Raw genomic sequence first — 27,010 nt, 5'->3', positions numbered from 1 at the left:
TAATGGGCTCCTCCACAATTGCAGCATTTTGGTTGCACTCCCGTTCTGCACTTTCCATATTCATGATCACCCCCACATCTAGCACATCTCCTCTGCCTTTTACAGTTTTTAGCTATGTGTCCAAACCTTTGACAATTATAGCACCTCAATGGCTTTGGCACATACACCCTTACTGGGTAACTCATGAAACCCAGGAACACCTTCCTTGGCACTCTTTCTTCTTCAAATTCAATCAATACTGTTTCACTTTCCTTTTTCATTCTCTCCTTTGTTTTCAGTCTTTGAACATTCATTACGTTTCCTCCTTTGATAGTCCTCTTTAACTCCTCCATATTTATACTCAATGGTACCCCTGTGATCACTCCTTTACAACCACTATTTCGTGCTCCCACCCTCCCTGTGTATTCCACCTTGCATTTTCCTAACTCTCTTAGCTTGAGTGCTTTCTCAAGTTGTTCCTCATTCGCACATCTCACCAATAGGTTGCCATCATTAAGGACTTTTGCAAATACTATTTCCCCTATCTTATTTGCCAGAGTTGTTGTTAGCACAAAGGGGTTAATTTTCTTCATATGTCCCTGAGCCTTCTCATTAAACCTAATTATGACAGCATAACTGAACTTGTTCATCTTCCTCACTTTCAGAGCTCCCTCCACTGTCATTTCTTATTCTTTTATTCCCTTTGTCTCGGTTTTCATTCATCCGTCCCCTCACTATCTCCTCATTCCCTTCACAATAATCCATTTCTCCTCAGCTGCCTACCTCTGATCCCAAATCCCTATCACACTCCTTCTCCACTCTTTCCCTCAACCCGACACTTGCTTTTCCTGGCAATCAATTTTTTTCGCTCGTTCACTCGAACACCCGTTTTTCCCGGTACCGGACCTACAAAGCTCACTCTTTCCAAACCCGCGCTCCTTCCACTCTTTCCCTGCCGGCCAGACGGCCTATTCTAGGCAAACGATTCTAATGTTTGCGTCTCATTGTTCATGTGATCGCGAAGACGCCGCCGTTGTTCACGTGACCATGAAGACGACGTCTTTGTTCACGTGGCTCCGAAGACGGCAGCGTCGTTCACGTGATCCTAAAGCCAGCGTCTCTGCCCCACGTGACTCACGCCGAGCGAAGCGGCAAGATGGCGGCAGTGGCGGGGCCTATTCAGAGGCTGAGGTGCGGGAGTTTCTAGTTTAGTCTTCCTGCTGGCAGGAGAAGCATACTGGTTGGGTCGCAGGGGCTTAGTTATGTGGCGGTCGGAGTGGGGTAACCTAGCAACACCGGTGATGGTTGTGGTTCTCAGAATTAAGCCCGTGTGAGCACTGAAGGCTGGTCTTTGGTATGCGTGAGGGAAAGTGGAGTCGGTGAGAATGGGAATGGAGATGTGGGTGGAACTGAAGATGATTGGAGAGTTTTTGGATTCTGTGCCTCTTTCTTTCATTGTTTTGTTTTAGTTACAGTCACAAGAAGTTCAGAGCCTTACTTAAGAAAGAAAAACGTAAGCGAAAGCGCCAGGCAGCGGCTAAACAGAGAGACGAAGGTCGGTGGTCGTCATGCTTATTTTAGGCTTACAGTTCACTAGAAAATTAAGAATGTCAATCCAAATTAAATACTCAATTCCCCGTCAATTAGTATGGGATGGGGGTGTCAAATAGTTTTCTGCGTTAACATATAATAACTTTTCTGTAACAGTGAGAATTTATTTGGATTGGTTGCTACTGTAAGATTATAATTATGATTTACTACTTGGGTAAATATATAGGTACAGAGTAACACACAAAATGCCGGAGGAGCTCGGCAGGTCAGGCTGCGTCTATGGAATGAACGAACAGTTGACGTTTTGGGCCTAGACCCTCATCTAGATTTAGTATGACTTAATAAGTTAGTGCACGAGTAACACCCATTCATCACTATGAAGTAATTGTCTTAAATTTGGGATTATCTTTCTTAGAATAGTACAGCACAGTAGAGGCCCTTCGGCCCACAATGTTGTGCCGACCTTAAACCCTGCCTCCCATATAAGCCCCCACCTTAGATTCCTCCATATACCTATCTAGTAGACTCTTAAATTTCACTAGTGTATCTGCCTCCACCACTGACTCAGGCAGTGCGTTCCACGCACCAACCACTCTCTGAGTAAAAAAAGCCTTCCACTGATTTTAGAACTATTCAAGGATGTTGTCTATATGGACTTTAGTAAGGCCTTTGACCAGGTTGCACACGGAAGGTTAGTTAGGAAGGTTCAATTGTTAGGCATGAATATTGAAGTAGTAAAATAGATTCAGCAGTAGCTGGATGGGAGACGCCAGAGAGTTGTGGTGGATAACTGTGTGTTCCGGAGCCTGTTGGTCCTGGCTTTTATGCTATGATACTGTTTCCCGGATGGTAGCAGCTGGAACAGTTCTTGGGTAGGGTGACTTGGGTTCCCAATAATCCTTTTTATGCACCTGTCACTGTAAATGTCCTGAATAGTGGGAAGTTCACATTAACTTGTCCACACCATTATCTGCAGAGTCCTGCGATTAAGGGAGTTACAGTTCCCGTACCAGGCAGTGATGCAGCCAGTCAGGATGCCCTCAATTGTGCCCCTTTAGAAAATTCTTAGGATTTGGGGACTCACGCTGAACTTCAACTGTCTGAGGTAAAAGAGGCACTGTTGTCTTTTTCACCATATAGCCGGTATGTACAGACCATGTGAGATCCTTGGTGATGTGTATGCTGAGGAACTTGAAGCTGTTCATCCTCTCAACCCCAGATCCATTGATGTCAATAAAGTCTAGCCTGTTTCTGTTCCTCCTGTAATCCACAACCAGCTCCTTTGTTCTGCGACGTTGAGGGAGAGGTTGTTATCTTGACAGCACTGCATCAGGGTGATGACTACTTCTCTGTAGATTAGGCCAATTAGTGTAGTGTCACCTGGAAATTTAATTAGCAGTTGAGATCTGTGGGTGGCAACACAGTCATGGGTGCATAAAGAGTAAAGGAGGGGGCTTAGGACACAGCCCGGGGGGGGGGGGTGCTCCTGTGTTGAGGGGCAGAGGTGAGGGAGCCCACTCTTACCACCTGCTGGTGACCTGACAGGTACTCCAGGATCCAGCTGCACAAGGCAGGGTGAATACCGAGGTCGCTGAGCTTCTTGTCATGTCTGGAGGGAATTACGGTGTTTTATGCTGAACTGTAGTCCAAGAACAATATTCTCACATAAGCATTCTCCTTCTCCAGAAGTATAAGGAAAGAGTGTAGAGCTGTGGCTATGCATCATCTGTTGATCGGTTATGTCAGTAGATGAGCTGTAGGGGGTCCAGTGTGGGTGGTGGCAAGCTGCAGATGTAATCCTTGACCAGCCTGTCAAAGCATTTGCTTATTGAGGTGAGTGTGACAGGGTGCACTCGGCTCAACAGTAATAATGGTAGGCAGTTTAAGTGGTTTTGGCATAGAATAGATGGGCCAAAGGGTTTGTTTCTGTGATGTACTTTTCTATAACTCTGGCATGTTGCAAAATATTAACATTTTAGTACCTTTTTGAGAATTTCTATGGAACTGTGATTTCAGTGGATTTTGTAAAATGCCTGATTGCAGATTTATTCGTCACTAGTGGCCTAGATATAAAATTACTAACACTGTTGAGCTGTGCATTTGAATTTTATACTTGCATCTGCTTGTAAAGTTTCAAGAATCTAATTATATTCAACAAATTACAGAATTAGTTTGTGAAGATGAGGTAGAAGAGGCAGAAGAGCCTGAAGAAGAAGAGTTGGAGGCTGAAAGGTAAGTGGTCTTCTGTGGTGAAGAAGATATTTTCATTTTTAATGCAAAAACTGAGTTACATTCACTTTTGTTAAAGTGAGAGAGTTATCAAGTTATTGGAAATATTAGTAGAAAACTACTTTAAAAGCAAATCAGTAACTAATTTTTGTTTTAAAAAGACCGGATGATTGGCATTGTCATTCTTTTGTACTTTGTGTACTGTACTTGCCAGAGCAGGCCTGATAGTTAAATTGAGGTGATTTTTGTAGCATTACAGTGTAAAGACCAAAATGTAATCCTCTGTACCTTTTTATGTGTCAGCAATGTCTGAATATGGGAATCAGCTAGGAGTAATCTATATCAGTATTCTGTTCACTACCCTAGTTTCATCGTACTCTCTGTGCACACAATAACATCTGAGGAATAAGGAGCTCTTGTTCCATTTGTATCAACCTGAGACACATGAGAGTGCAGATGCTGGAATCTGGAGCTCCATCATCTTGTTTGTTAAGGATGGTTTTAGCTTAAGCCCAAAGGCTTATAAAGTGATAAAATATGAGGTGGTGAACATTTGATTAGAATAGAAAACAGTGTTATTAAAATGTTAGACACTTGGTACTGCAGATGCTGGAAGTCTAGAGCAATAAACATGGTGCTGGGGGCCAGGGAACATCTGTGGATGAGAATAAACAGTTGACATTTCAGGCTAAGGCCCTTCAGGACTGGAAAAGAAGGAAGAAGACAAAAAAAAAGGTGGGGTGGGGGGAGGAAGGAGTACAAGGTATCAGGTGATAAGTGAAAATGGGAGGGGGGAGGGGTGAAGTTGATTGGTGGAAGAGGTAAAAGGCATGGGGAAAAAGGGGAAGAGGAGGAGCACCAGAGGGAGGTGATGGCCAGGTAAGAAGAGAAGGTATGAGAGGGAAACAAGAATGGGGAATGGTGAAGTGGGGTGGCAATTGACAGATGTGGAGATGAAGGAACTGATAAAGCTTTTAATCCAGAATCTGTTCTCAGGATGATCCTTTGCATTCCAGAATTCAATTCTTCCATCTCCACTGCATTTGTTTTCAGGATGAGGCTTTTCATTCCAGAACTACTGAGATGTTTTCTTTCAAAAAAAGGGCTTCCCTTCCTCCATTATCATCGCTACCCTCACCCGCATTTCTTCCATTCCACATATATCTGCCCTCACCCCATCCACACGCCACCCCACCAGGGATAGGGTTCTTCATGTACTCACCTACCACCACACAAACCTCCGTATCCTGCACATAATCCTATGTAACTTCTGCTATCTGTCAACGGAATCCCACAACCAAGCACATTTTTCCTTCCCTTTGCCTTTCATAAGGATCTCTCGCAATGTGACTCCCTTGACCACTTGTTGCTCCCCACTGATCTCCCTCCCGGCAAGCTGAACAGGTGCCACACCTGTCTCTACACTTCCTCCCTCACTACCATCTACCATTTCGGACCCAAACAGTCCTTCCAGGTGAGGCGACACTTCACCTGTGAGTCTGTTGGGGTCATATACTGTATCAATGCTTCTAGCAAGGCCTCCTGTAGATTGGGAGACTGCTTTGAGCATCTCCACTTTACATCACAACAAGCAGGATTTCCTGGTGGCCAGCCATCTCAATTCTACTTCCCATTCCCATTGCGACATGTCAGTCCATGGCCGCCTCTACTGCCACGATGAGGCCACACTCAGGTTGGAGGAGCAACACCCTTGTATTCCATCTGTGTAGCCTCCAGTCTAATGGCATGAGCATTGACTTTTGAACTTCTGGTAATTGCCCCTTCTTCACCATTCCCCATTCCTGTTTCCCTTTCACATCTTTTCTCCTTACCCGCCCATCACCTCCCTCTCACACTCCTCCCCCTTACCTTTTTTCCATGTTCTTCTGTCCTCTCTGATCAGGCTCCCCCCTTCTCCAGCCCTTTATCTCTTTCACCAATCAACATCCCAATTCTTTATTTCACCCCTCCCACTCTCCCGGTTTCACCTATCACCTTCCACCTTGTACTACTCCCTTCTCCACCTTCTTTCTTCTTCCTTTCCAGCTCCGATGAAATGTCTCGGGCTGAAACGTTGACTGTTTATGCTATCTGACCTGAGCTCCTCCAGTGTGTGTTATTAAAATATTGATGTTCAGAAATCCCAGATATTCTTGTACGATGAATGTAAAGCTGGTGTTCCCAGTAATTGAGGCCTAGGATGTAGGTACAGTGCTTAGGAAGTTACCCCACAGCAATACTGTGTTGGAGTACTGGATAAATTTTTGTGGCCTCCATATTCAGGGTTAAAAGGCTCGGGACAGACTTTAACTTTTTTAACCTTGCTTTGAGGCAGCCAGCAAGCAATAGTTTCAGCAAATTCACTTCCTACAGTGAATGGGATTGTCCCTTGGGGATAAGTTGAATTGAATGGCAGAAGCTCTGGAGGTATCTGATATTCATAAGATTCAGAGAGGGCATGACAAGATGGGTGTTATCTGAATACTTCTAGTGGAGGAGATTAGTACTATGATGGTAGGTGTTAGTACAAGGGATCAGCAGTTTACAATTGAGATGAAGCTGAAAATTGACAACTTGTACCTGGGAGAATGTTTGATCCTATTAATACAGTAAGTATATATAAAGTCGTGCAACACACATAAAAGTTGCTGGTGAACGCAGTAGGCCAGGCAGCATCTCTAGGAAGAGGTGCAGTCGATGTTTCAGGCCGAGACCCTTCGTCAGGACTAACTGAAGGAAGAGTGAGTAAGGGATTTGAGAGGGGGAGGGGGAGATCCAAAATGATAGGAGAAGACAGGAGGGGGAGGGATGGAGCCAAGAGCTGGACAGGTGATAGGCAAAAGGGATACGAGAGGATCATGGGACAGGAGGTCCGGGAAGAAAGACAGGTGGGGGGGGGGGGATCCAGAGGATGGGCAAGGGGTATATTCAGAGGGACAGAGGGAGAAAAAGGAGAGTGAGAGAAAGAATGTGTGTGTAAAAAATAAGTAACGGATGGGGTACGAGGGGGAGGTGGGGCATTAGTGGAAGTTAGAGAAGTCGATGTTCATGCCATCAGGTTGGAGGCTACCCAGACGGAATATAAGGTGTTGTTCCTCCAACCTGAGTGTGGCTTCATCTTTACAGTAGAGGAGGCCGTGGATAGACATGTGGAATTAAAATGTGTGGCCGCTGGGAGATCCTGCTTTCTCTGGCGGACAGAGCGTAGATGTTCAGCAAAGCGGTCTCCCAGTCTGCGTCGGGTCTTACCAATATATAAAAGGCCACATCGGGAGCACCGGACGCAGTATATCACCCCAGCCGACTCACAGGTGAAGTGTTGCCTCACTTGGAAGGACTGTTTGGGGCCCTGAATGGTGGTAAGGGAGGAAGTTTAAGGGCATGTGTACCACTTGTTCCGCTTACACGGATAAGTGCCAGGAGGGTCCCATTCAGGGCCCCAAACAGTCCTTCCAGGTGAGGCCACACTTCACCTGTGAGTCGGCTGGGGTGATATACTGCGTCCGGTACCATTCAGGGCCCCAAACAGTCCTTCCAGGTGAGGCAACACTTCACCTGTGAGTCGGCTGGGGTGATATACTGCGTCCGGTGCTCCCGATGTAGCCTTTTATATATTGGCGAGACCCAACGCAGACTGGGAGACTGCTTTGCTGAACATCTACGCTCTGTCCGCCAGAGAAAGCAGGATCTCCCAGCGGCCACACATTTTAATTCCACATCCCATTCCCATTCTGACATGTCTATCCACAGCCTCCTCTACTGTAAAGATGAAGCCACACTCAGGTTGGAGGAACAACACCTTATATTCTGTCTGGGTAGCCTCCAACCTGATGGCATGAACATCGACTTCTCTAACTTCCGCTAATGCCCCACCTCCCCCTCGTACCCCATCTGTTACTTATTTTTATACACACATTCTTTCTCTCACTCTTTTTCTCCCTCTGTCCCTCTGAATATACCCCTTGCCCATCCTCTGGGTTCCCACCCCCCCTTGTCTTTCTTCCCGGACCTCCTGTCCCATGATCCTCTCGTATCCCTTTTGCCTATCACCTGTCCAGCTCTTGGCTCCATCCCTCCCCCTCCTGTCTTCTTCTATCATTTTGGATCTCCCCCTCCAACTTTCAAATCCCTTACTCACTCTTCCTTCAGTTAGTCCTGACGAAGGGTCTCGGCCTGAAACGTCGACTGCACCTCTTCCTAGAGATGCTGCCTGGCCTGCTGAGTTCACCAGCAACTTTTATGTGTGTTGCTTGAATTTCCAGCATCTGCAGAATTCCTGTTGTTTATATATAAAGTCGTGATAGATTTTTAATCTACAGGGATTATTATGGCTTGGACAGCATGGTGAATTTAGTTTTGATGTCCAAGTGTGCTTTCAAAGTGGAGGAGTAGAGTATCATTGGGTTGATAACTGGATGAGGGTAATTCATATCTACAATATTTAATAGAATGATACAGCATGCTTAGGGTTCAGAAGAATGTGAGAAGATATCATTAAAGCTTAGTTTTAAAAAGGATAAATGGGTGCTGAGCGTATAAAATTAGAAAACATAGTTGAACATTTTAGAAGCAAGATGAAAAATTACTTTGGGAATTTTTTTGGAATTTCAGGTATAGCGTACATTCACTTAAGATCAGGAGATTTCTTAGACTCAAGGGGAATTGAGTGATCAAAGGATTGGGTGGGGTAATTGTCTTCCAGGATCAGCATCATCTTGCTAAATAGTGATAAAGGGCCATATTGACTCCTTTAGCAATATATTCTTGTAGTCTTGGGTTTCAGAAATAATAGATGAGTGCCTACTATCAGTATTCATCATCTCCATCAATTCTTCTCTGTCTCCATGTGAGTAATTAAGTAATGTATATTTTCTGTTTCAATTGAAATAAATTATATTGAATGAAAAGTTGATTATACTAAAACTGTAATTATCCATAGGGTGAAAATGATGTGGGTTTAGTTGTATTTCCGATTCCAGTTCAGCACTGCTGTTATGGTCTTGTGTTGATAGCTGTAGTAAATTACCACAACACATCTTTCCCCCTCTAGGGAGCGTTTGCATTTAGAATGGTTGGAGAAAGAAAAGAAGGCACAGGAGGAGTTCCAACTAAAAAAGGAAAAGGAAGCAGCAGCACAGAAAAGGCAGGAAGAGGAGGAGGTAATCTGATTTCAACTCCTTGAAATGATTACTTTGAGAACAGTGGGATTAGAATGGCATTCTACCTCATTTGCTCGGAGGATAAACTGGGTAAAACTGGATGTGTAGTTCATAATTCAAATACTGCTTGTGGCTTCAGATTGTATAAACTTCCTGCTGTTGCACAAAGTGTGGGTTAGTTAATAAGGGATCTTGTAGGGAGGACTAATGCTTATATGCATAAATAATTTAATTTTAAATGGAATTTGACAATGAGTCAGTTGGAAAGGAATTTAACATTGTTAGTATGAAGAATGTAATGTCTAAAGTAGTTTGGAAAATTAGATGCAAAACTTTGCTTAGAAATAAACATATTTAAATGCTTGCCAACATTCTAATAAATATACATTCCACTCAGAAATAAGGCCTGTCAAAAATGGGAGCAATCCATAGCTGAGAAAATTTACCAAAATTATAATAGGAATTCAGGCTTTATTTATGAGGACAAACTGGAGAAGCTGGAGTTAATGCCTTTGAAATTGGGAAGTTGGTAGTGAGAGGCTATTTCCATTGGCGGAAGGGTTAAGAATTGAGCTCAGAATAAAGGTGTTAGGCAAAAAAGCAAAAAGTGATGTGAAGAAATAATTTTTACAGTGATTGGTTAGGGTCTGGAATGCCTTGTAGAATGATGGAGAAATTCAGGCCCTTCGGTCTCATTTGTTGATGCTGACCGAGATGCTCATCTGAGCTGTTGACATTCCAAACCTTTCTATCCATGTAGTTGTCGAAGAGTCATTTAAGTGATATTGTATCTGCCTCATCCATTTCCTCTAGCATCTCATTCCATTTAAGCATTGAATGAAAAGTTAATTATACTTAAACTGTAACTAGCCATAGGGTGAAAACGATGTGGGTTTAGTTGTATTTCAGATTTCAGTTCAGCAGTACTGTTATGTATGGTCTTGTGTTGGTATCATAGTAAATCACCACAACACAATTTTCCCATTTCCCCATTTCCTCATTCCATGTAAGAACTACCTTCTGGATGGAAAAAGGTTGTCTTTCAGGTCCCTTTCAAATATTTCCCTTTTCACCTTAAGCCTTTGTACTTTAGTTTTTGATTCTCTTTTCTCTTGATGACTTTAAATACCTCTGTAAGTTTACCCTTCCATCTCCTAAGCTCCAAGGACTAAACAACCTCTCCTGATACCCCATCGTTGTATTCTAACATGGACATTCCAGGATGGTGTCTGGAACTTGCTGGCTGTCTAGATTTTATTCCCTTAGTCCTAGATGCAGAAGCCAGCAGGATTTGTTGTGCTCTATTAGTGCAAGTGAATGTAGAATGACATCATCACTCTGGCACTGGTGAACCACAACGAAGTTCTGTGGATTGAGGACAATACTTCTAAATATACTGTTAAATACACCTATTTCGAATTACTCTCTACAATCTGCAGTATGAAGTTTCCCTCTAAATCAACTTAATGATCTACAGATTTCACTATTGTCTGAAGGCCTCATCAGGCATGGCACCTTTAAGGGGACGAAGGTTCATTGCCGCGGCTGGAGGCTAGGCAGGAGGGGAGGACTCCAAGCCAGGCTGAAAAGCAGGAGTATGAGGTATGAAAGCAGGAATGGATTCTCAATACTCCTGGATTTCAGTGCTTTAAAAGGGATAGAGAGGGCGGAAAAAGGGGAGGAGGGGTGGCATTACTGGTCAGGGATACTATTACAGCTAGAGAAAGGGTGAGTAATGTAGCAGGATCCTCTTTTGAGTCAATATGGTTGGAAGTCAGGAACAGGAAGGGAGCAGTTACTCTACTGGGGGTATTCTATAGGCCCCCTGGTAGCAGCAGAGATACAGAGGAGCAGATTGGGAGGCAGATTTTGGAAAGGTGCAAAAATAACAGGGTTGTTATCATGGGTGACTTTAACTTCCCTAATATTGATTGGCACCTGAATAGTTCCAAGGGTTTAGATGGGGCAGAATTTGTTAAGTGTGTCCAGGATGGATTCCTGTCGCAGTATGTGGACAGGCCGACCGGGGGAATGCCATACTAGATCTAGTACTAGGTAATGAACCGGGTCAGGTTACAGATCTCTCAGTGGGTGAGCATCTGGGAGACAATGACCACCGCTCCCTGGCCTTTATAATTATCATGGAAAAGGATAGAATCAAAGAGGACAGGAAAATTTTTAATTGGGGAAAGGCAAAATTATGAGGCTATAAGGCTAGAACTTGCGGGTGTGAATTGGGATGATGTTTTTGTAGGGAAATGTACTATGGACATGTGGTCGATGTTTAGCGATCTCTTGCGGGATGTAAGGGATAAATTTGTCCCGGTGAGGAAGATAAAGAATGGTAGGGTGAAGGAACCATGGGTGACAAGTGATGTGGAAAATCTAGTCAGGAGGAAGAAGGCAGCATACGTGAGGTTTAGGAAGCAAGGATCAGATGGGTCTTTTGAGGAATATAGGGAAGCAAGAAAAGAGCTTAAGAAGGGGCTGAGAAGAGCAAGAAGGGGGCATGAGAAGGCCTTGGCGAGTAGGGTAAAGGAAAACCCCAAGGCATTCTTCAACTATGTGAAGAAAAAAAGGATGACAGGAGTGAAGGTAGGACTGATTAGAGGTAAAGGTGGGAAGATGTGCCTGGAGGCTGTGGAAGTGAGCGAGGTCCTCAATGAATACTTCTCTTCGGTATTCAGCAATGAGAGGGAACTTGATGGTGAGGACAATATGAGTGAGGTTGATGTTCTGGAGCATGTTGATATTAAGGGAGAGGAGGTGTTGGAGTTGTTAAAATACATTAGGACGGATAAGTCCCCAGGGCCTGACGGAATATTCCCCAGGCTGCTCCACGAGGCGAGAGGAGAGATTGCTGAGCCTCTGGCTAGGATCTTTATGTCCTCGTTGTCCACGGGAATGGTACCGGAGGATTGGAGGGAGGCGAATGTTGTTCCCTTGTTCAAAAAAGGTAGTAGGGATAGTCCGGGTAATTATAGACCAGTGAGCCTTACGTCTGTGGTGGGAAAGCTGTTGGAAAAGATTCTTAGAGATAGGATCTATAGGCATTTAGAGAATCATGGTCTGATCAGGGGCAGTCAGCATGGCTTTGTGAAGGGCAGATCGTGTCTAACAAGCCTGATAGAGTTCTTTGAGGAGGTGACCAGGCATATAGATGAGGGTAGTGCAGTGGATGTGATCTATATGGATTTTAGTAAGGCATTTGACAAGGTTCCACACGGTAGGCTTATTCAGAAAGTTAGAAGGCATGGGATCCAGGGAAGTTTGGCCAGGTGGATTCAGGATTGGCTTGCCTGCAGAAGGCAGAGGGTGGTGGTGGAGGGAGTACATTCAGATTGGAGGATTGTGACTAGTGGTGTCCCACAAAGATCTGTTATGGGACCTCTACTTTTCGTGATTTTTATTAAGGCAGAGGGTCGTGGTGGAGGGAGTACATTCAGATTGGAGGATTGTGACTAGTGGTGTCCCACAAAGATCTGTTATGGGACCTCTACTTTTCGTGATTTTTATTAACGACCTGGATGTTTTGGGGAGAAGGGTGGGTTGGCAAGTTTGCAGACGACACAAAGGTTGGTGGTGTTGTAGATAGTGTAAAGGATTGTCAAAGATTGCAGAGAAACATTGATAGGATGCAGAAGTGGGCTGAGAAGTGGCAGATGGCATTCAACCCAGAGAAGTGTGAGGTGGTACACTTTGGAAGGACAAACTCCAAGGCAGAGTACAAAGTAAATGGCAGGATACTTGGTAGTGTGGAGGAGCAGAGGGATCTCGGGGTACATGTCCACAGATCCCTGAAAGTTGCCTCACAGGTGGATAGGGTAGTTAAGAAAGCTTATGGGGTGTTAGCTTTCATAAGTCGAGGGATAGAGTTTAAGAGTCGCGATGTAATGATGCAGCTCTATAAAACTCTGGTTAGGCCACACTTGGAGTACTGTCTCCAGTTCTGGTCGCCTCACTGTAGGAAGGATGTGGAAGCATTGGAAAGGGTACAGAGGAGATTTAGCAGGATGCTGCCTGGTTTAGAAAGTATGCATTATGATCAGAGATTAAGGGAGCTAGGGCTTTACTCTTTGGAGAGAAGGAGGATGAGAGGAGACATGATAGAGGTGTACAAGATAATAAGAGGAATAGATAGAATAGATAGCCAGCGCCTCTTCCCCAGGGCACCACTGCTCAATACAAGAGGACATGGCTTTAAGGTAAGGGGTGGGAAGTTCAAGGGGGATATTAGAGGAAGGTTTTTTTACTCAGAGAGTGGTTGGTGCGTGGAATGCACTGCCTGAGTTAGTGGTGGAGGCAGATACACTGGTGAAGCTTAAGAGACTACCAGACAGGTATATGGAGGAATCTAAGGTGGGGGCTTATATGGGAGGCAGGGTTTGAGGGTCGGCACAACATTGTGGGCCGAAGGGCCTGTACTGTGCTGTACTATTCTATGTTCTATGTCTCCTCTACCCAGCATCTCGATAGCAAATGTGCAGTCGATGGACCTGAGGGCGAGATTGCTCTATTGAGTGGAAATGAGGGACTGTTGTACTCTCTCACCGAGCTTGGTTGTCTCCCAGCGTGCCAGACACAGTGGTCAAACCAGAGGACTTCTCGGTTTTCCATATGGACTGAACTGCTGATTTGGAAAAGACATTTCATTGATTTTGTTATGGTTATTATTCTATAGATATATTGACTATGTCCACTAGAAAATGGATCTCAGGGTTGTTTATGATGGCGTATTGATAATAAGATGTACTTTGAACTTTACCAAAAGGACCAAACTGCTGGTTTGGAAAAGGCAAAAGGTAGAGGTGAGTGTTTCATGATAAACTCTCAATGATCTTCAAAATGGCAGTTTTGCCATCAGCATATAACTTGTAGCACTAGAGGTCCCAAAGCACTAGACGCTATTATACTAAGATAAGAAATGCCTATTATTGTATGTCCAGACTGCACTTTGGTAAATCTGATCACTTGACTGCCCTCCTGCAGACAGGCAGAGAGTAAAGAGCAAAACTCCAGAGATGGGGACAGCCGAGGAGTGGTTGCGGGAGGCAGAGGAGCAGCTAAGGGATTGCATCTTGTCAGTGGACTGGGCCATGTTCCAGAGAATGAATATACTATGGTTGTAACAGATTTTAATACAATAGTTGTAGATGAGTGTGTCCGCACAAAATCATTCGGTCTTCCCCTATTAGAAGCTCTGGATGAACCATGGGTGCTGAGAGCCAGGTCAGGGGCATTCAAGTCTGCTGACCAGGAAGTTACAAGAGGTCCAGGTACGATATCCAGAAAGCCATCTCATGGATGAAGTGGCAATTCTGGACTAAACTTGAATCAATGAAGGATGCTCGGCAGTTGTGGCAGGGCTTAAAAACTATCACCTCTTATAAATCAAGCGACATAGGTGACAACAGGATTTCACTTCCAGATGCTTGTTTTGACCATCAAAACATGGAGGAACAATCATGAACTCCCACAGCCTCCATCCTATGACTGAAATCCTATGATTTCAGACTCAGGCCAACGTGCAAGCGGTCTTCAGGAGGGTATACCCACAAAAAACACCTGGCCTAAAAATTGGGTTCATGGCCAAGACTTGTTGTGATCAACTGGCTGGAGTGTTCACTGAGATCTTTTACCTTTTCACTTCGGCAGTTTGCGGTCCCCTGTTTCTAGCAGGCTTCAATTATAATGGTGCCTAAGAAGAATGTGATAACCTGCCTCAATGACTATCATCTAGTAGCACTTACATCCTTGGAGTATTGAGAGGTTGGTGATGAAACATATCAACTCCTACCTGACAAGTAACTTAGATCAACTCCAATTTGCCTAATGGAGCAACAGGTCCACAGCAGATGCTGTCTTATTGGCCCTTCACTCAACCCTGTAACATTTGGACAGCAAAGATGCATACATCAGGCTGTTCTTCATCAACTACAGCTCATCAACCCCTCAAACATAACCAGTAAGCTCCTAGACCTTGGCTTTTGTACTTACTTGTGCGAATGGATCCCCTATTTCCTCACTTGCAGACCTCAGTCAATTAAGATTGGCAACAACATCATCTTCACGATCCATCAGCACAGGTGCACCACAAGGCTCTGTGCTTTGCCCCTGCTCTACTCATCTTATGCTTATGGCTGTGTGGCTAAGCACAGCTCCAATGCCATATTTAAGTGTGCTGATGACACTACCGTCGTAGGCCAAATCAAAGGATGAATCAGCATAGATGAGGGAGGATGAAAATCTGGCTGTGTGGTGCCATAACAAGAACCTCTTACTCAATGTCAGCAAGACCAAGGACTTCAGGAGAAGAAAATCAGAGGTTGATGAGCCAGCCCTCACTGGAGGATCAGAGGTGGAGAGGGTCAACAACTTTAAATTCCTCAATGTTATTATTTCAGAGGATCTGTTCTGGGCCCAGCAGGTAAGCACAATTATGAAGAAAGCACAGCAGTGCCTCTACTTTCTAGGGAGTTTGTGAAGATTCGGCGTGACAAGCTAAAACTTTGACAAACTTCTATAAATGAGAGTATATTGACTGGCTGCAACACAGCCTGGTACGGAAACACCAAGGCCCTTGAACGGAATATCCTACAAAAAGTAATGAATATGGCCCAGTCCATCATAGATAAAGCCCTCCCCGCCACTGAGCACATCTACATGAAACGCTATCACTGGAAAGCAGCATCCATCATCGGGAACCCCAACATCCAGGCCATGTTCTCTTCTGGCTGCTGCTATCAGGAAGAAGGTACAGGAGCCACAGGACTCGCACCACCAGGTTCAGGAACAGTTATTACCCCTCAACCATCAGGTTCCTGAACCAGAGGCTAGAAATTTACTCAACTTCACTCATCCCATCATTAAAATGTTCCCACAACCAGTAGACTCACTTTTAAGGACTCTTCATCTCATGTTCTCTGTTTATTGCTTATTTATTAATATTTCTTTCTTTTAGTATTTGCAAATGTCTTTTGCACACAGGTTGATGCCCAATTTGGTGCAGTTTTTCATTGATTCTGTTATGCTTATTTATAGATTTATTGAGTGTGCCCACAAGAAAATGAATGTCAGGGTTGTATATGGTGACATATATTTACTTTGCTAAAAATTTACTTTGAACTTCAAATGCAGGTAGGCAGTGACTGTTGGCAGTAATTCCAGGCATCAGATCAGCTCCAAAAAGGACTGACTATTAAGTTTCATGAATAGTGTCTTGGGAGGAAAAAATATCTTAATAAATGAAATACTAATCATGATGTCTCTGCAGAGAAGAATGCAATATGCATTCAATCATGAAAGGAGATCTTGCTTTTGTACATGGATTAATGGTGTCAATTAGTCACTTTATATTGTCATTCCCAGCTTTGTCAGTCTTTTTGTACCAGGAAAAAAACCTAAGTTTAAGTTATTTCCATTATAGTAATACTGTTCTAGAGAATGACAAAATATTCTAGTCCAGGGGCTCCCAACCTTTCCTATGCCAATGGCCAGTACCATTAAGCAACGGGTCCATGGCCCCCGGGCTGGGAACCCCTGCTCTGTTCAAATTCAAAATTCAAATTTGTATTTAGAAAATGAAAAGTGACATGTACCTTAAACATGATACTTTCATCATTAATGTATGTTTGTGCAATGTGGTCTGCCACCAATGTGCTTATTTTCTGTCTCCAGAGGAAAATTCGAGAAGAATGGGAACAGCAGCAGATGAGAGAAAAGGAGGAAGTAGAGCACAAACGTCAGGAGCGAAGAGAACGAGAGGTGATTCCAGCACTTGGAGGATAAATTCACATCATATATATCCTCTTTAAAATGTATTTTGGGATCTTAACATTTCTGCATTTAGACTTGAAATAGGGCTTTGTGGACAAAGATAATGCAGTACATACTTTTGAAACTGGGTCCTGCAAATGGAATAGCTCATGTATCTGAGGTCAGAACTTAAGAACTTCAAAGTCACTTAAAGTATATTTAGTAGCAGGATACATTTCAATGTCCTGTTATGATAGTGGTTCCTTAAAGTTGCGATAACCAAGAAGGGTGGGTAGTGGGAATAAGCTCCCGCTATCTACTAAATGCTCCTAATGTTGTGTATCTCAAATAGCTTCTGACAAAGAAGTCTAGCTGCTGGCCTTCGTGTGCGGCATAGTTACTAAGATGGCAGAAACATTTTTACTGAGAGGAGAAGGGGCAAAAGCAGGCTAATCATGACTTAAAACCAGTCACTTTGCACAGATGAGGGAACGTAAGTCAAGTCAAATTTATTTATAGAGCACATTTAAAAACAACCCATGTTGGCCAAAGTGCTGTACAGATCAGAGCAGATAGCTAAAATCACAAATACAAGAAACACAGACATAACCAACAAGGCAAACAGCTTGTAGGTACAAAAGAAACAACACAAAGGCCTAGGCACAAGCCAAAAATCAGCCATGTCAGGAGGGTTCAAACGCTAGTGAATAGAAGTAAGTTTTGAGCCTGGATTTAAAAGAGTCGATGGAAGGGGAAGATCTGATAGGGAAGAGAATGCTGTTCCACAGTCTGGGGCTACAGTAGCAAAGGCGCGGTCACCCCTGAGCTTAAGTTTAGATCGCGGGACAGCCAGGAGCCCCAAGTCAGCTGACCTGAGGGATCTGGAAGTAGAATAAGGAGTTAGAAAGTCGGTGATATAAAGGGGGGCAGTCCATTTAGGGCTTTATAAACAAACAGGAGAATTTTAGAATCAATCCTGGACTGTACTGGCAGCCAGTGGAGGGAGGACAGGATAGGAGTAATATGGTCTCTCTTCCGGGCACCTGTCAGGAGCCTGGCTGTGGCACTCTGGACCATTTGCAAATGGGACAGGGACGACTGACTAATCCTAGTATACAGAGAGTTGGAGTAGTCCAAGCGGGAGGATATAAGGGCGTAGATGACTTTCTGAAGATGTCTGAAAGAGAGAAACTGCTTGATTTTTGCAATAACACGAAGCTGGAAAAAAACTGGTTTTTTACTACTACATTAACTTGTCAAACTTAAGAGGTGGAATCAAATATCACACCAAGGGATGTCACGTGATGACATGGGATTGAGACGTGTAAATCCAGCTTTCCCGTAAAAAATCAGCAAAGTACTGTTTAAACAAAGCAAAGTTAATAAATACTTTCCGAAAACTACTTATAAGCTTCTCAAGACTATTTTACGATATGCCGCAACAGAAGAAATCTGTTGTTGCGAAGTCGCCACAAGATGGGAAGAAAAAGAGGCCTACGGCAGCGATGGAGCCTCGGATTCAGGTTGGATCTCCTTCGGAGGAGACGCACTTTGTCTCTGGCATAGAAGAACAGGGAGCAATGGTAGCGGTCCCTGGGAAGAAGATGCCGGAATTGCGCATGCGCAAATCGATACAACTCAAACTACAAGAACCGATGGCCACTGCAAGTGAAAGTGACTCGGAGTCAGAATTGGATTCCGCAGAGAATACAGATGAAGAGGATGAAGAACTGGAAGTAAAGGATGCGATGGAGATATTAGAGAGGCTTTATTGCAAGTAATGGCTGAGCTAAGAAAATTAAGAACAGAGCTTAGAGACATGAAGATGTGCTATGATAAAGCTATGAAAAGACAGGACAAAATGGATGAGAAACTTCAAAAGTTGGAAAGAACAGTGGAGCATATTAACGATAGAGTGGAAAAAACAGAAAATGATATGTTTGGAAAACGGAAAGAAATCGACTGTTGGAGAAAGTGGACATGTTGGAAAATTTTAGTAGACGAAATAACATTAAAATTGTTGGTCTTAAAGAAGGTATAGCAGGAGACAATCCAATAGAAATTTTTTCAAAGATGGATCCTGGAAACTTTGCAAATGAAAGAGGAAGACCGATCAATTGAAATTGAGCAGGCACGTAGAGCTCTAAGACCAAAACCAGAAGATGACCAATATCCACGATCAATTTTAATAAAATTCTTAAGATTTCAAGACAAAGAAAGGATCCTACGGGCGACAGCCCAAGCTGCCAAGAATAGAAAAGGGCCATTGATGACAGAAGGGAACAAAACTTTTTTCTACCCTGTCATAAGTTATGAACTTTTGAAGAGAAGGAAGAAATTTAATCCAGTGAAAAAAGTCCTATGGGATCACGGTTATCAATTTATACTGTGCTATCCAGCAACCTTGAACATTTTTTTGGCTGGCGGAAAAAAAGATTTTTTTGACGATTACCGGAAAGCGGAGGAGTTTGTGTGAGATTCTTTGAATATTCACCAGATACAAGAACAAACCCAGGGGAATGAGATGGATTGAAGATGAAGACTGGGTCAAGGAATAGACCTGGATTTTTAAAGGTGGATAAATATATAAATAATTATATATATTATAATAATTATAATTATTACTAATTATATGAGGGAGGAGAAGAAAGGTTAAAACTTGAGGAATATTAGTTGGGAATAGTGACATTAATTTATATTTTTATATATATATATAATATATAATATACATACACACACACACACATACACACAATTTTTTTGTTACGGGGGAGCTGGAAGAAATACTGACCAATCGCTACGCTATTCATGTGTGCAAGCGTGGCAATAGCCACGACCTGCAAAATGGAGAGGGGATAGTGTTGTGTATCTTTTCATTCACAACATTAGTAGGGGGGTAGTTTGTTATTTCTCTTTTTGTATCATATCTATCTTTTATTTCTTCTTGCCTGGATGATTGGGAGGGAAACACATAGCAACATGGTGAAGTTTAAAGAGATTCCCCAAGGAACTATGAGAGTTGAGAAGCTAAGTAATGTTTTAGATTGGAGTAACTTTGTTAAGAATAATGACTCATTTATTGAATTTTTTGAGTTTTAATGTTAACGGGCTTAATGGACCGGTGAAAAGAAAAAGAATCTTAACACATATTAGGAAAATGAAGGTAGATTTAGCTTTCTTACAGGAAACGCATTTAACAGAAACAGAACATCAGAAATTAAAGAGAGATGGGTGGGTAATGTTGTTGCAGCTTCATTTAATTCAAAAGCGAGGGGAGTAGTAATTTTGATCAATAAAACGTTACCAATTACAATACAAAATGTAATAACCGATTCTGCGGGGAGATATGTGATTATACACTGTCAACTTTTTTCTGAATTATGGACTTTCATGAATATTTATGCACCAAATGAAAATGATGCAAAATTTATACAAGAAGCTTTTTTGAATTTGGCTGATGCACGTGAAAAAATATTAACAGGAGGAGATTTTAATTTTTGCCTAGACCCAGTCTTAGATAGATCAACTAAGGCTGTCACAAAATCGAAAGTAGTAAAACTAACTTTATCATTGATGAAAGATTTAAATTTGACTGATATATGGAGAAGAATTAATCCTAAAGAAAGAGATTATTCGTTCTATTCTAATAGACACAAAACTTATTCAAGGATAGATCTCTTCCTATTATCAATGCATATTCAACACAGAGTGAAAAATATGGAATATAAAGCAAGAATATTGTCAGATCATTCTACTCTATTAATGACAATAATAATGACTGATAAGGAAGAAGTGGCTTATAGATGGAGATTTAATTCAACATTATTAAAACGTCAAGATTTTTGTGATTTTATGAAAAAGCAGATCCAATTTTTTTGGATACAAACTCTCAGTGGATGATAAATTTATACTATGGGATGCGATGAAAGCATATTTGAGGGGTCAGATAATAAGTTATATGTCTAAAATTAAGAAAGAATATATGGCAGAACTAGATCAATTGGAAAAAGAGATTACAAAATTAGAAAAAGAATCTCAAAGATAACGACAAGAAAAACGAAGGCGACTTGTCAATAAGAAGTTACAATATAATACGCTTCAGACATATAGAATGGAAAAAGCAATCATAAGAACTAAGCAAAGGTATTATGAATTAGGTGAGAGAGCACATAAAATTCTTGCTTGGCAGTTGAAAACAGAACAAGCTTCCAAAACGATAAATGCAATTAGAACAAGTGCAAATAAAATTACTTATAAACCTGTAGAAATTAATGAAACCTTCAAAAGTTTCTATTCTGAATTATATCAATCAGAATCACAAAATGATGTTAATGAGATAGAAAGGTTTTTATCACAAGTAACTCTTCCAAAAATGAATTCGGAAGAACAGAAGGGAATAGATATGCCTTTTACATTAAAAGAGGTTGAAGAAGTTTTCGGATCACTCCAAAGTAATAAATCTCCAGGAGAAGATGGTTTTCCACCTGAATTTTATAAAAAGTTTAAAGATTTATTATCTCCTCCGTTCATGGAGTTAATACGTCAAGCAGATAAAATACAAACTCCCAGAATCTTTTTCCAACAGCGATTGTAATTGTATTGCCGAAAAAAGACAGAGATCCTTTAAAATCAGCATCATACAGGCCTATTTCTTTGTTGAACACGAATTATAAAATAATAGCAAAAATTTTATCGAATAGATTATCTAAATATTTACCAAAATTAATACATGTGGATCAAACAGGATTTATTAAAAATAGACAATTGGCAGATAATGTAACTCGGCTACTCAGTATAATTCATTTGGCACAAAAAAGGGACGAGATGAGTATAGTAGTAGCCTTGGATGCAGAAAAAGCATTTGATAGATTGGAATGGGATGTTTATTTAAAGTATTAGAAAAATATGGGTTAGGAACATCTTTTATAAACTGGATCAAAACTTTAAATACTAACCCTAACGCTAAAGTAGTGCCAAATACTCAAATTTGAACACCATTCCAATTAAAAAGGTCAACTAGACAAGGTTGTCCATTATCACCTGCTTTATTTGTACTGGCGATAGAGCCATTAGCAGAACTAATTAGAATTGATCCAGATATTATGGGTTTTAGAGTTAATCAGGAGGAATATAAAATTAATCTTTTTGCTGATGATGTTTTGATTTACCACAGCGTTCGTTACATAAATTATCTTCTAGATTGGATGAATATGGGAAAGTACCAGGGTATAAAATAAATTGGGATAAAAGTGAAATTTTACCTCTTACTAAAGGAGACTATAGCCAATGTCGACTAGCAACCCAATTTAGATGGCCGGTAAATAGTATAAAGTATTTAGGTATAAGACTTGATAATGATGTAAAGAATTTATATAAATTTAATTATTTACCGCTATTGAAAAAAATTCAAGAAGATCGTGACAAATGGATGATACTACCAATAACATTAGCGGGTAGAGTCAATGTTGTAAAAAACAAATATATTTCCTAGATTACAGTATTTGTTTCCAACATTACCAATACAATTGCCACAGAAATTTTTTCAAGAGTTAAATAAATGTGTGAGAAAATTTCTTTGGAAAGGTAAGATGTCAAGAATATCATTGGAAAAATTGACATGTAAATTTGAGTTAGGAGCATTACAACGTCCAAACTTTAAGAATTATTATCAAGCAAATCAACTCAGATTTATTGCATCTTTCTTTGATGATCGAAAACCGGCTTGGATTAGAATAGAATTAGATAAGATAGGAGAAAATATACCTGAAGATTTTATATATAAATGGGAATCTAAATGGATACGGGAAAAGAAAGTATCTCCTATATTAAAACATTTGATTGATCTATGGAATAAGATAAATGTTGATAATGAAATAAAGAAATCTTTATTAGCAAGGAGACCTTTGTTCCAAAACAGACTTAGTCCTTTTACAATGGATAATCAACTTTTATATAATTGGTACCAAAAAGGGATTAAATCTATAGGAGACTGTTATGAACGAGGTATATTGATGTCATTTGAACAACTAAAGAATAAATATAAAATATCAAATAACACTTTCTTTTGTTACCTTCAATTAAGGGCTTACTTAAAAGGCAAACTCGGTCAAACAATGTTTTTGCCAAAACCCAATGAAATTGAAATTTTAATTCAAAAAGGAAAAATTAAAAAATTTATTTCTTGTATGTATAATTTGATTCAAAAACAGACAATTAAACAAGGAATCCACAAGTCAAAACAAATGGGAAACGGATCTGAATATTAATATTGATGAAACAAATTGGTCAAGACTGTCTTGACAGTATGACAAATAAAGTAAACGTTTGACTTATATTAGTACAATATAATTTTTTACAGCAATTATATATTACACCACAAAAAATAAATAGATTAAGTTCAAATTTATCTGATCAATGCTTTCGGTGTAATCAAGAAATTGGTACTTTCTTACATTCTACTTGGTCTTGTTCTAAAATTCAACCTGTTTAGATAAATTTAAGAGTCTTATTGGAACAAATTACTGGAACTCAACTTCCACATAACCCTGTATTTCTATTTTGTGATATTGAAGGGATAAAGCCAAAACTTAAATTGAATAAATATCAGAAAGAATTCATAAAAATTGCATTGGCAGTAGCTAAGAAGGCTATAGCAGTTACTTGAAAATCCGATTCGTATTTAAGTATGAATCGTTGGAACAATGAAATGGCTAGTTCTATTCCACTTGAAAAAATTACTTGTAATTTAAGAGATAAATATGAAACATCTTTGAATATTTGGCGCCCTTATTTACAAAAGATAGGATGGCATATTTAGTTGCTCCAATGATAAAGATCTTGGTCCCTTGGGGAAAATAATAAATAAATATACTAAATTTATTTTGAATCCCATGGAGCATGTGTAAATCTTCCAATATCCAGGCAGTTTTTTTTTTTTTTCTTTTTTTTTCAGGTAGGTGTATATATCAGGGGGGAGGGTAGACATTATCTTTTCATGCATTCACTTTGAAAAAAACTGGCTTTTTACTACTACATTAACTTGCTTGTCAAACTTAAGAGGTGGAATCAAGTATCACAACAAGGAATTTAACATGGTGTTTGACAAGGGTGGACAAGTTACCAAGACTTGGTAATCACCTTGATGGAGTCAGGGGGGCCAAATAAGACAACTTCAGACTTGCCTTCATTCAGCTGTAAGAAGTTTTGTGCCATCCAAAACTTTGTCATGAGGCTGACTAGTTTTGACTGGTCGTTTGGGGGAGATAAAGCTGTGTGTCATCAGCATAACAGTGGAATGAAATGTCATATTTTTGAATAGTTTGGCTGAGGGGAAGTGTGTGTGTATGTATGTATATTTTTTTTCCCAGCTTCGTGTTATTGCAAATATATAGAAAAGAATGGGACCTAGGATGGCACCTTGTGGGATCCCGCAGGAGAGACTAGCTGGGGGAGAAGAGAATTTGCCTATGTTGACAGAGAAGCTTCTATTTTTGAGGTAGGATATAAACCAGGTCAAGGCAGTGCCATCAACACTAACCCCGTATTGGAGACGGTCTATTAAAATGGCATGATCCACGGTATCGAAAGCTGCGCTGAGGTCAAGAAGAATTAGAATGGCAGTCGCCTGAGTCAATAGAGAGGAGCAGGTCATTGTACACTTTCAGCAGGGCAGACTCTGTGCTATGATAAGCCTTAAAACCTGACTGAAATCTTTCCAAGATGTTGTTTTGGTGTAGGTCGGGCAGCAATTGACTGAGAATAACCTTTTCGAGAACCTTTGACAGGGATGGAAGTTTAGAAATAGGTCTGTAGTTACTAGGTAAGATAGGGTCTAAGTTGGGTTTTATTCAGGAGGGGCTGGACCACGGCATGCTTAAAGCAGGTTGGAACGGTACCAGTGGCTAGGGAGCTGTTGATAATAGAGAGGATGCTGGGAGTTCGGGGAGCTGGGTTATGCACAACAGGTAGCGATTTAAACAGAGAGAGGAGAAATGGGTTAAAAATTCTATATCTGAATGCGCGAAGTGAAGCTCAGGTGCGAATGGGTAACTATGATGTTGTTGGGATAATGGAGACATGGCTGCAGTGGGATCAGACCTGGGAATAGAATGTACAGGGGTATACGTGCTATCGAAGGGACAGAAAGATGGGCAGAGGGGGTGGGGTGGCCCTGTTGGTGAGGAATGAGATTCAGTCCCTTGCAAGGGGGGACATAGAATCAGGAGAAGTAGAGTCAGTGTGGATAGAACTGAGGAACAGTCAGGGCAAAAAGACCCTAATAGGTGTTATCTACAGGCCCCCAAACAGTAGCATGGATATTGGGTACAAGTTGAACAGGGAGTTAACAATGGCATGTGGCAAAGGAAATGTCGCAGTAGTTATGGGGGATTTCAACATGCAGGTGAACTGGGAAAATCAGGTTGGTACTGGACCCTAGGATAGGGAGTTTGTAGAGTGCCTACGGGATGCATTTTTGGAGCAGCTTGGATGAGAGCCGACCAGAGATAAGGCTATTCTGGATTTAGTGTTGTGCAATGAACAGGATTTGATAAGTGATCTTGAAGTAAAGGAGCCATTCGGAGGTAGTGATCATAATATGATAAGTTTTTATCTGCAAGTTGAGAGGGATAAGGGCAGATCAGAAGTGTCAATATTGCTGTTGAACAAAGGAGACTATGAAGCCATGAGGGAGGAGCTGGCCAAAGTTGACTGGTCGGATATCCTAGCAGAAAAGACAGTGGAACAGCAATGGCAGGTATTCTTGGGAATAATGCACAAGGTGCAAAATCAGTTCATCCCCCCGGAGAAGGAAGGGTTCAAAGGGGGGAAAGTGGCCACAGTGGTTGACAAAGGAAGTCAGAGATAGCATAGCATTAAAAAAGGATAACAGAGCTAAGGCGAGTGGGAAGACGGATGATTGGGAAATTTTTAAGGAGCAACAGAACTTAACTAAAAAGGCAATACGGGGAGAAAAAATGAGGTATGAACGCAAGCTAGCTAGGAGTATAAAGGAGGATAGCAAAAGTTTTTTTAGTATGTGAAGAGAAGGAAGATAGTTAAGAACAATGTTGGGCCCTTGAAGAATGAATTGGGAGAAGTTGTTATGGGAAGCAGAGAAATGGCAGACGAATTTAATAAATACTTTGGATTCGTCTTCACTAGGGAAGACACAAGCAATCTCCCAGATGTATGGATGGGCCAAGGACATGGGTAACAGAGGAACTGAAACAGATTGACATTAGGAAGGAAACGGTGATGAGTAGACTGATGGGACTGAAGGCTAACAAATCCCCAGGTCCAGATGGTCTGCATCCTAGGGTACTAAAGGAGGTGGCTCTGGAAATTGCAGATGCATTGGTGATCATTTTTCAATGTTCCTTAGATTCAGGATCAGTTCCTGAGGATTGGCGAATGGCTAATGTTATCCCACTTTTTAAGAAAGGAGGGAGGGAGAAAACAGGGAACTATCACCCTGTTAGCCTAACATCAGTAGTGGGGAGGATGCTAGAGTTCATTATTAAAGATGACATAGCAGCATATCTTGATAGCAGTGATAAGATTGGGCCGAGCCAGCATGGATTTACCAAGGGCAAATCATGCTTGACTAATCAATTGGAGTTTTTCAAGGATGTAACCAGGAAGATAGACGCGGGAGATCCAGTGGATGTGGTGTACCTTGACTTTCAGAAGGCATTTGATAAGGTACCACATAGGAGATTGGTGGGTAAAATCAGAGCTCATGGCATTGGGGGGAGGATATTGACATGGATAGAAAACTGGCTGGCAGATAGAAAGCAAAGTGTAGCAGTAAATGGGTGTTTCTCGGAATGACAGGTGGTGACTAGTGGGGTGCCACAGGGCTCGGTATTGGGATCACAGCTGTTTACGATTTACGTCAATGATTTAGAGGAAGGCATTGTGAATAACATCAAGTTTGCTGATGATACTAAGCTGGGTGGCAGTGTGACGTGATGAGAATGTTAGGAGAATTCAAGGTGACTTGGATAGGCTGGGTGAGTGGGCAGAAACTTGGCGGATGGCATTTAATGTGAATAAGTGTGAGGTTATTCACTTTGGGAGCAAGAACAGGAAGGCAGATTATTATCTAAATGGTGTGGAGTTAGGTAAGGGAGAAATACAAAGAGATCTAGGAGTACTTGTTCATCAGTCTTTGAAGGTGAATGAGCAAGTGCAGTAGGCAGCGAAGAAGGCTAATGGAATGTTGGCCTTTATTACAAAGGGAATTGAGTACGAAAGCAAGGAAATCCTTTTGCATTTGTACAGGGCCCTGGTGAGACCACACCTGGAGTATTGTGTGCAGTTTTGGTCTCCAGGGT

At 41.5% G+C, this 27,010-nt stretch overlaps 1 protein-coding gene across 3 annotated transcripts in view; it reads left to right on the top strand.

The window, feature by feature from the left end:
• Positions 1–1,089: 1,089 nt before the first annotated feature.
• zrsr2 (zinc finger (CCCH type), RNA-binding motif and serine/arginine rich 2) overlaps positions 1,090–27,010 on the top strand; it is a 64,964-nt gene continuing 39,043 nt past the window's right edge. The window contains exons 1-5 of one of the 3 annotated variants that reach the window (XM_072260907.1): positions 1,090–1,170; positions 1,455–1,534; positions 3,696–3,762; positions 8,810–8,918; positions 16,596–16,682. In XM_072260907.1, the coding sequence (XP_072117008.1) occupies positions 1,136–1,170; positions 1,455–1,534; positions 3,696–3,762; positions 8,810–8,918; positions 16,596–16,682 (378 nt within the window). In that variant the 5' untranslated portion in view covers positions 1,090–1,135. Of the gene's footprint in view, positions 1,171–1,448; positions 1,535–3,695; positions 3,763–8,809; positions 8,919–13,583; positions 13,727–16,595; positions 16,683–27,010 lie in introns of those variants that run through there. The other 2 variants (XM_072260906.1, XM_072260909.1) reach the window with 2 other exon arrangements.

This window comes from Mobula birostris, chromosome 6 (genome assembly GCF_030028105.1).
Source record: "Mobula birostris isolate sMobBir1 chromosome 6, sMobBir1.hap1, whole genome shotgun sequence".
In the NCBI taxonomy this organism is placed as follows: domain Eukaryota; kingdom Metazoa; phylum Chordata; class Chondrichthyes; order Myliobatiformes; family Myliobatidae; genus Mobula; species Mobula birostris.
This window is presented reverse-complemented; position numbering and strand designations above follow the sequence as displayed.